Genomic DNA, 10,666 nt, shown 5'->3' on the forward strand with positions numbered 1-10,666 from the left:
AGAAGTGGGTTCTTCACCATCCAACTCCTCAGTTGTTATTCTGTCTGGGAACAGGAGCTTTATTCCAAAACCAAAAATTAAGATGCAAGGCAGCGTTGTACTAACTTGAGTTTTCAGGGGTATACTTTAATAATGCCATGTCCCAGTTTCAGCCTGAGCTGAGCTTGCACAGTGCAGCCCATCCCGAGGACTTGCACACCTCACAGCAGTTACATTTTCATATGGTGTTCTATGGGCTCTGTAAGTCTGTCGACCATCCAAATTTTGGTAGCCGATAGGGGCTGTTCGGTGGCCTCTTTCACCTATGACCATGTGTCCTTACATTCACCTCACTTTGGTCCACATCAGGGGTTTTTTGGCATTTATGACAACATAAAAGTCGGAGAATTAGGGCTGCTCATCTGAAGTCATCTCGGCGTGGTCCAGTAGCTGCATGTTCTCAGGGACATCTTCCCTTTTCTCTATCTATGCTGTTGAGGGTTTTACAGTTATTTCAGTTAGATCTTTTCTTTTTATTTCACACTTCCATTGCTTTAATCTTTCCAGGTCATGTAGCAGTTTAGTTTAGTTCCTGGTGTGCGTTGTGTCTAGGCTTGTCACTCAATACTTAACACCACCAAAACATCTCACCTGGAAAGGTACAGGCCGAGGTGCTTGCTTTGAGTGATTTAGAAAAAATGCAAAACCCCAACAATAACAAGATAAACCACCCTCTGAGCGGGTGGGAGAGCAGGATTACACCTTGCAGGAGATGTTAGCTTCGCAGAACAAAAGCTGTTCAGGAGCATACTAAGTGTTGCCTGTCTGCCTGAATGTGCCTGAGGGAGAAAAAATTTGCTGAACCTATCAGGAAATCACATCAAACCCGCTTTTCCCTTGTGTTGGTGCAGTGGTCCTAATCCCGCCATTAGCGTCTCCGAGCAGTGGGTAACGACCATGGCCTCCAACTCCACGGCCTTGGAGCCCGACACAGAATTTTCCTGAGCTTTTCCATAGTAGAGAAGTCATTCTTGCTTCCCTGATAAAATGCAGACCTCAATTCATACAGCCTTTGGCACTATCATTTCTTCAAAGCAGTAACTGTAAGAGATGGTTTATGGAGCAGCGAGGGTGACTGTTTTACTTGTTGGAGGAGGATGAGGGGAAGGATTACTTACACAGGAGTTAATTATACATTTGTAGTTCCACAGCGGTTCCAGATATTTTCCTGAAGGTCAATATAGAAATTAGTGGGTAATTCTCTTCCTCCTTTGTGAAAGAGGATGGACAGAACCAGTGACAGTGTTGCGCAGCCATAGCGTTATCTGACTTCTGGTGCACCAGACTGAAACCTCCTGTTGCTCCTTTGTTTTGCAGACTCAATGCACATAGAGGATGTTGAGGCAGTGCAGAAACTTCAGGACGTCTTACATGAGGCTCTGCAGGATTACGAGGCCGGGCAGCACATGGAAGACCCGCGTCGCGCAGGCAAGATGTTGATGACTCTCCCGCTTCTGAGGCAAACCTCCACCAAGGCTGTGCAGCATTTCTACAACATCAAACTGGAAGGCAAAGTCCCCATGCACAAACTTTTTTTGGAAATGCTGGAGGCCAAGGTCTGACTAAAGCATCATGGGCTTCCCCATCATGCACGTTTTAAAAAAAAAAAAAAAAAAAAAAAAAAAAGGAAAATAAACAGGATAATAATGGCAAAGAAACTTAGTGTTTAATTAAGGAAAAAATGACTGCACTGATATTTAGCAGCAAGACTGTGAAGCAGCTTTCAACTTTTTCTTCTGTGTCTTTCTGATGCAGTTTTTCTTTTCCTTTTCCTTTTCTCTCTTTTCCTTTCTGTTCTTTCCTTTCCTTTTTCCTTTTCTCCTTTTTCTTTGCTGCTGAACTTTTTAAAAGAGGTCTCTAATTGAAGAGAGATGGAAGCCAGGCCTGCCAAAGGATGGAAATCCATAATATGGATGCCAGTGAACTTATTATGAACCATAATGTCCCCAATGACAAAGGAATCAAAGAGAGAACCACCGTACCTAGCAGTACAGTACAACACGATGAACTGACTGAATGCAGTATTAGATTTCATAGGAGCAGTCTCTAATTAGACGACTAAGCGACGATGCATCGGCTGCTTCTTATCATTGCATTTTCCATCTAGATCAGTTACAGCCATTTGATTCCTTAATTGTTTTTTCAAGTCTTCCAGATATTTCTTAGGTTAGCTACAATGTAACTTTTTCAGGGAATAGTTTAAGCTTTATTCATTCATGCAATACTAAAGAGAAAGAAATACTGCATTTTTGTGCTGGCTTGAACAATGATGAACAATAATGAAGGACAAATGAATCCTGAAGGAAGATTTTTTTAAATGTTTTGTTTCTTCTTACTAACGGAGATTTTTTTGTACCAGCTTTACCAGTTTTCAGCCATTTATTAATGTGGGAATTTACCTTACTAAAGCAATAGTCGAAGGGAAGGTGCATATTATCACGGATGCAATTTATGTTGTGTGCCAGTCTGGTCCAAAACATCCAGTTTCTTAACATGAGCTCCAGTTTATAACTAAATGTTCACTGACTCAAAGGATTAGATTACACCTACAGTATATCCGAGTAGTCTAACATATAAATACTCCATGTCAAATACCAATCTGTAACGGTGTTAGGAGACAGCGACTGTACAAAGGTATAGTTGCTACGTGATTTCTAACTGCTTCAGTTGCAAATGAACGAGATACTGCCTGTTTGCAAAATTATAACCTCACACGCAGAAAAACCCCATGAACCAATAGTAGCTTAGAGGCAATAAGGCAAATGCCGACGTTTGCAAAATTAAGAAACCAGAGTAGTAGACTTCTGACCAAATTGAAGAATTTAACACTTCTATACCTTATTTATTGATTTAGATTTTATTTTGGAAATGGCAATCTTTAACAAGTAGCTAAACCAGTATATGTGCTTTTCAACCAGTATTGTCACAGCATGAAAGTCAGTCAGTTTCAAGACTGTTACGAGGTGTAATCTAATGTATAAACCGATTAGATGCCCCCAGAAAACTACAGTCGCTAAATAACCAATAAACAATAACCTCCATCAAATGCTATACCAATGTACCAGTGTTAGTAGCTGCTCCCTGTACTATGTGAACATCCTTATTCTATGTACACAGATGTAATTAAAATTGTAATCCTAACAAACAAAAGAAATGTAGTTCAGCTTTTCAATGTTTCATGTTTGCTGTGCTTTTCTGAATTTTTATGTTGCATTCAAAGACTGTTGTCTTGTTCTTCTTGTGGTGTTTGGATTCTTGTGGTGTGTGCTTATAGACACAGGGTAGAATTAGAGACAATATTGGATGTACAATTCCTCAGGAGATTACAGTAGTATATTCTATTCCTTACCGGTAATAAGGTTCTTCCTAGTAATAATTAAGAGATCGAAACTCCAAACAAATACTCGTTATGAACAGATACACACTGAAATCATAATATTTTCAAAACAAGGGATAATTTCTGTAACAGTTTATTATAGAATACCAATGTATAGCTTAGAAATAAAACTTTGAATATTTCAAGATTATAGATAAGTCTAATTTTTAAACGCTGTAAATATAGCTTTTATTCAATCATCTCTCAGATGTTGTTATTAACTCGCTCTGTGTTGTTGCAAAACTTTTTTGGTGCGGACAAGTTTCCAAAACTATTGCTACGTTGTGTGCTTTAAACAAAATAACAATGGGCTGATGCTCCGTCGGCCTCGTGCTAGGAAAAAAAAAAAAACTGTGTATCTATCATTAGCTATATGGGACTATATTGTAGATTGTGTTTTCTCAGTAGAGAAGTGACTGTAGTGTGATTCTAGGTAAATCATCATTAGCAATTCATTCAGATGGTCAATAACTTGAAATTTATAGCTGTGATAGGAGTTCAGAAATTGGCACATCCCTTTTGAAAAATGTCAAAAAAAAAGAAATACAACTCCTGGGAAAAAGGTGCTGATTCTATAAGATTATTTATATATGTAAGAGTGCAAAAAAAAGTTTATTTTCCAGAAAGTTTGTGCAGGGTTTAAGTTGCTACTGTTCAAGTACACTATATATATATAAATATATAATATAAAGATTGTTTTTGCTGTATCACATTAAAGAACTTGGGCTTCAGGGTCAAAAGCCAATCGACTAGAAGTATACAAAACCACACAAAAAATGGAGATGTGTTAAAGGCACACGGTGCAAACTTTAGTTTTCGTTTTCCGTAATTTTTTGGAGCTGCAAAAGAACAAGTATCTCAAGACTGTAAAAGCATTACCTGAAACATAGCCTAAAGAACTGCACGGGCTTTATAACGTTGTTCATCTTAAACCTTGCTGGAGAAGAGTTCTTTCAAGACCACTTACTTAATGTGAAGTGTTGGGAAAATTTCAAAGGGTGTATGTTTTAGCCATAAGGATTTAATTTCTATTTTTGCTTCATTTTTTAATTTTTTCTTATTTAAAGCAATATGATTGTGTAACTCCCAGAAGTTACACATTTGTTTCAATCAGATCAGATTGTTGTATTTATTCCACTATTTTGCATTTAAATGATAACATAAAAAGATATAAAAAATTAAAACTGCTATTTTTCTTATAGAAGAGAAAATGGGTGTTGGTGATTGTATTTTAATTATTTAAGCGTCTCTGTTTACCTGCCTAGGAAAACATTTTACGGCAGTCTTATCGTGCAAAGATCGCAAAAGGACAAAAAAAATTAAACTGCTTATAATAATCCAGGAGTTGCATAATAGCCAGTAGTTAAAACCGAAACAAAACAACAAATAAAAACAAACATGTCTATAGCTGTAGATGGGCTTCACATCTGTATAGCAATCAACTGTATATTTTTGTGATGTGTATCATACCGTGTGCTCCAACCAATGTCCATTTGTGTAAATGTATTTATTTTATATTGTATATATTGTTAAATGCAAAAAGGAGATATGATTCTGTAACTCCAATCAGTTCAGATGTGTAACTCAAATTATTATGCCTTTCAGGATGATGGTAGAGCAATATTAAACAAGCTTCCACTTTTGATTGCTTTTATTTTATTTTTTGTGTTGTGGGGGTTTTTTGGTTTTATTTTCTTTTTCGGAGGAGGAAACGGAGCAATTAGCATTACCTTTTGTTACTTCCATTCAAAGAGGAGCCAGCGTTCTCCCTTCTCCCTTACAGTACAATATGAGTGTAAATAAATGCTATATAAAGCCTTGTCAGAATGAATTCCAGTGTGGTGCAAGACATTTTGCATACTCTTAAATATGCAAAATGTCTCATAGCACATTAGAATTCAGGCTGGCAGGCCTTTATATAGCACTTATTTAATCTTAAAGCATCTCCACATCAACCGGCATTACTCAAAATCATTACCTCTCTGTCAATGTCATAAAAGAAAACTTTCCCACTATTTTAAGATTGCATTAATATCATCTAGAAGTACTTATTTGCTTTCTCCATCAACAACCAGGTCTATCATTCGTTTCCTACTGCAGGAGACTCCTTTTATGTGTTCTGGGTAAAAAAAAAAAAAAAAAAAAAAAAAAAAAATCCAAAAATCTGTGTTATTTGATCCAGCTTTTCTGAATGGAAGTAAATAGCCACCGGAGCGATAACATAGATTGGTATTAATGAAGAGCACTGCTAAGTCGCCGGGATCCAGGGGGGTTAAACAGCACGGTTGCAAACTGGCAGCAACACACAGCGTCTGAAACCTCTCAGCCTTTTAGCTCTGAGAGGCCGCAGCCCCGTCGCTCGGGGTCAGCCCCTCGTGCCTGTGGACCCTTCTGGAACCATCACAGAAGTGCTAATGTGTGCTTTTCTTGCTTTTTAGCCTATCTTGATAGTATTCTGTCATTGTGTTTGCCAACATATTTCTCACCTTCGCTGCTGGCCGTTCTCTGGAGATTCGGGCTGATGGCACAAAGGCTCCTGAACAGAACGGTGATGCTCGGGGACGGGAGTTGTTTCAGCCAAGCTACGGGGGCAGCGCCGGGGGCTTTTCGTGCTTTGCGCTCTTTCAGTAGCAAAATATGCCTTGAAACGGGAGGGCACCTCTCCCCTGCTACCAGTACCTTCTGTGTTTTAACCATCCTAGGCAATGGAAGGGGGGGGGGTGTGAGTAAAAGGAGCAGCAGAACAATAGAAAGGTGAATCCCCCTGGACTCTTCAAAGGAGGTCAGAATTGGGTTTTAGTGTCAACGCTGCTGTGTGCACAGCCATATGTACATACAGACGGACCTACGCATGCACAAAACCGGTTTTCCCCCCTTTTTTAGTGTTCTGATTTTGAATTATTGCAAAGTACTGCTTCAAAGGAAACGTAATACTGCACTGTAAGTTAAAAATGAAAAAAGCAGTGTTAGAAATTTTCACACACAAAGGGGAAAAAAAAATGTAAAGAGTGGTGCTCCTCGTGTTCCTCAGCATGTGATTGTCTCTAATCATTGCTCAAAGTTTTCACATACAATTAAAAATCATAAATAATATTTCCGTACCATTTTTACCAGAGGATCATGAAGCACCATACCATCATAAATTTAGCATCACAGAAGAGAAAATAGAGGGAACACTGAGATGAAGTCACTTCTAGGGATGCAAGTCTGCAGAGCTGGTTTGGTTTTTGTCTTTCTGTCTTCTCCCCACGCGGCCTCTGCAGCAAAGCCAGGACGGGCACAGAAAGCCATTGGAAACGTTTCGGTAGGCAGAAATGTTTCAGTACGTATCTGTGGGGAACTTGGCTAGGAGCACAAACCTCTCTAAACTATGAAAATAGCTACTAAATCTTTAAAGAAAATTTAAAAAGGACTTGGGGCGCTGGCATTCGTAGCTTGACCAACACATCCCGCTGCAGCTCTCAACTGCTGCAGCCCCAACCTGTGGCTGCAGCACCAACACTGAGCTGAAATAAGGAGATCGGCAAACCGAGGGTCTTTCCGTTGTGGATATGGCTTAGCTCAGCGAAACTAGTTTTTGACTGACGTGGTTTACATCACCCTTCCCTACCCCCCCCCCCCCCCCCAATAACAGAAGCCATCCCAGTGTAAGAGCGTGGTTTTGCCACCGTAGGTGCTTGTTTGACAGCCTTCTACCCCCGCCGCCGCCCCAGCCTGGCCGTGGGACGCTCCGCTCCTCCCGCGCTGCTACGCTGGCACCCGTGCCTGCTCGCAAGCTGGCCGATGCCCTCAGTACTGATGCAAAAGGCCAACGCACCGCTTGCTCAGCTGGCTACTAAACGGCACGGGGTTTCTGACGGGCTCCAAGTTTTCTTCGGAGCTTCGCATTTGAGTAATCATCTAACTTGATAGAATTCGGGCTTTTTGTTTGGTTGGTGGGGTTTTTTTGACCTTGTGAGTTCACAGTGTGAGAAGGTCTGGCAAACACCAATACAAAGTAGTCTGGTGTGGTCCCTCCAGCTGATCCTTTCTGAGAGAAAGAAATGGCATGAAAACCATGCACCAGTCAGTGCTATTACACATGCAGTTACGTCTGCTTCTTCATACACAGTGCCAATGCTGCTGAAATACTAACAGAGGTTTAATATGGTAGAAAAAAACCCAAACAAAACACCAAAAAAGAAAAGAAAAGAAAGATGGATTCTGAAAGATAACAGAGATGGAAATATTGTCCTTAGTAGGACAAGCCCCCATGCTGTACATCTTTAAATGCCCTTCTGCAGCGTTGCCTGGTAATACCCTACTGGAAAAATAAACCCTAAGCATAAAAACACCTGAGATTTTTTGTGTACAGGCTTTCGCAGCAGAAAACACCTCTTTTTTATTTTTTTAACCTTACCTGTCCTGGCTCTTGCACTGAACTCAAGAACGGGACAGCTTCCATCTGTTTTCTGAATTTTTTTCTACAGCCTTCGTTTATTTTCCTAAACAGCTTTTTTCACTTGCACCTTTCCTTTACTTTGCATTTCGTCTCTCTTGTGTAATGTAGGTGTCTGATTTCACATGGCACTCTGCTAATTACGATATCCTTTGGTCTCCAGCCTGCCTGCTGTAGCTGCCTCCCAAGGAGCGTGCTTTTCCTGGCCGACGAGGTGCTGGTTCTGTCTGCATGGGCTGTCTCTAACACACAGATCACAAACTTCCTCCTTGGGGTTGCTATTAAAGAAGGAAAAAAAAAAAGTAACTATAGAAAGGAATACGGGTGCGTTTATTTGCTTTTAACATTTTTCTTCACAAGTGTTTGCGTTGCCACATCCTGGCCATGCTAATCATTAGTATTTTCTTAAGATTAAAGGCCGCTCTTTCTTAGCGTTCGGATTCCCAAACCTGGCTCCTTACAATCTCCGTTAATATAAAAAAGCAAGTGGCGGTAGATTGATTACACGCAGGCTCTTATTATTAAGCAGAACAGAAAAGAAAGGAATTTCAAAATATAATCCTCCGTTCCCAGGAGTATTTGTCTTGTTCTCCATGAAGTTAAAGGTCTGAAATAATGTGCCCATCAGGAGCTCAATGTTGCATGTCCATGCCAGTTGGTCCAAGGGCTTGTTATGATGGTAATGACCTGCTGAAACGTGAGCTTTGATGGCAACAATACAATTGCTACCAGCTCACCCGCTGGGAGAAATATTTTATTATTGTCAAATGCCCTCCGCAGAGATTTGTTTTGCCTGTTCCTGTTTAAATTAAATTCAGAGCAGAACTGCATTATTATTTCTCTAGAGTATATTTGAAATAAACAACTAGTCTCCAAATTTAGGATTCCTGGTTAGTTTAAATTTTCTTATTAGCAGAAAAATTACAATAGGTGACAACATAGCTGCAGGAATATTATTATGGCAGCCATACAAGAGATTTACACACTGAGAGCATGGCCTAAAAGCACAAGAACTCCCTTCTACTTTACAAATGCCAGCCAAATTAATAATTAACTGTGCCATAAATTCTCCAGCCCTCAAGAATGATGTCAATGCTCTTCTGTGTCACACTAGAGGAATTTTGTCATAAGACTAAGTGGTGTTCTTTATAAAGAGCGTTACTTATATGTAGGAAGCGGCCCAAGAAAACAGCCCTTGCCACTCCACATTACAGCAGCTCAGCGAGCAAGTGACAGCAGGACTTCAGAGTCATTTACTGCTGCTTTCTCAAGGCAAAACTCTCTCCTTATGCCTGTGAAACAGAGCAAATTTTGTTCCACATTAAATGGGCCAGATTATCTCTTCCACAAGCTAAAGAGACAACACTAAATCCCAGCTCATGTAATTTCCTTCAAAATTGTTCTGCTCGGGCTGGGTGTTCCCAGGAGCGCCACCAGCAGAATTACCCAGCGATTCAGCTGTACTTAAATTGGCAGATGTCGGAGATTTAAGACAGTCCCGAAGCCTTAACACAAATCCTCTATTTCTGAACTGCCTCGTGGCCTCTCCTCGCTCATCAGCCGATGCCACCGCTGCTGCCCGCTGCCAAGCAGCCGATCCCGTGGACTGACAAGCTGGCGGGCAGTGCCGTGATTGCCTTGCTCAATCCAGCACCAAGAGCCAGTAGGGGAGCAGAGGATGTGCTGCCGGTTTGCATCTCCGTCTAGCTAAAAACAGGCTGTAACCCTGCATTTCTTGTTCAGGGGGCCTGGTGGCCTGGTTGCCCGCTTGCTGTTTGCCTTTTTCCCTGTCTTGTGACTGCTCACGCCAGTGAAAAGCTGCTTCATCGAAAGATGGGGTGAATTTTGTACCCTGCTTTGCTGAAAGATGCTTTATTCAGAGAGGCATTTGACTAGTGCAGGGCAAGCATCTTAGCATGCGCAAGGCGATACCTATAAGCTAATGGTGCGAGGGCAGGTTATATCTGCTCTGCGTCAAAATGTCAGACATCCATTAGAGGAGCTACCACACTCTTGAAGAGGGAGGACCATGTCCTGGGGAGGCAAGGACCGCCGGGTACCGTTCTCCTCCAATGATCCCCCTTTGACCGCGCTTCCCAGCCTCTTGCACAAGCTGCCAGGCACTCACACCAGCTGTGGGCTGACCAGCAGAGAGCGGGAGTTGGTGCGGCCAGAGCCATGAGCTGGCGTGGTTGAGGATGGCAGTCCTTACAGGCTCTCCTCGCAGGCAAGGTTTGCCAATTACGGATGTTCGCCTGGCTGGGCGCTGGGGAACCTGCTGCGGTAGCCGCTCAGCATGCTTTTTAGAGAGAGAGTTAGAGGGTCAATGGCAAGTGAAAGGGGTTAAAAGAAAAAAAAATGTTTAAATCACAAGTGCTTCATGAATCGCACTCCTAACACTCTCCTGTTCAATCTACCATGCTCTATCTAATTTCACAGCTTCATTGGGAATGTCCACAAGGTGAGGGACTGGCAGTAAGAGGAAGTCAATAAGGGCACAATTCTCATACCAGGCTGCGGAGGAGTCACAGAAGTGCCAGTATTACTTGCTAACTTGGGGTTAACTTGGGGTCTATAGGGCTCCTTGATGGTACTGAACGGAAAAACTCCGTAACATCCTCAGTAGTTTTCTTCTTGACTGCTACCCCGATTGAAAAAAACCAAAACAAAACACCTGGGTTTGAGTCCCAGTGAGCATCTCTGTAGTCTGACACAGAAGTGCTTCAGTCTTCCCTAGGGCCTGCAAACTTACTGCCCACAGACTTGCCGGGTACACAGGTCTCTCTCCTTACCCACAGCTGAACCTTCACTGA

General features: G+C 41.7%; 1 protein-coding gene across 28 annotated transcripts in view; it reads left to right on the forward strand.

Annotated features, from left to right (window-relative positions):
- Positions 1-5,058, forward strand: part of ESRRG (estrogen related receptor gamma) — a 408,303-nt gene extending 403,245 nt beyond the window's left edge. For all 28 annotated transcript variants that reach the window (XM_087774087.1, XM_087774092.1, XM_087774107.1 and 25 more), the window contains one exon: positions 1,357-5,058. In XM_087774087.1, the coding sequence (XP_087630213.1) occupies positions 1,357-1,601 (245 nt within the window). In that variant the 3' untranslated portion in view covers positions 1,602-5,058. The remainder of the gene's footprint in view (positions 1-1,356) is intronic.
- Positions 5,059-10,666: the final 5,608 nt, after the last annotated feature.

Source organism: Nipponia nippon, unplaced genomic scaffold (assembly GCF_047370975.1).
Source record: "Nipponia nippon isolate SJK-2023a ecotype South Korea unplaced genomic scaffold, ASM4737097v1 scaffold_4, whole genome shotgun sequence".
Lineage (NCBI taxonomy): Eukaryota > Metazoa > Chordata > Aves > Pelecaniformes > Threskiornithidae > Nipponia > Nipponia nippon.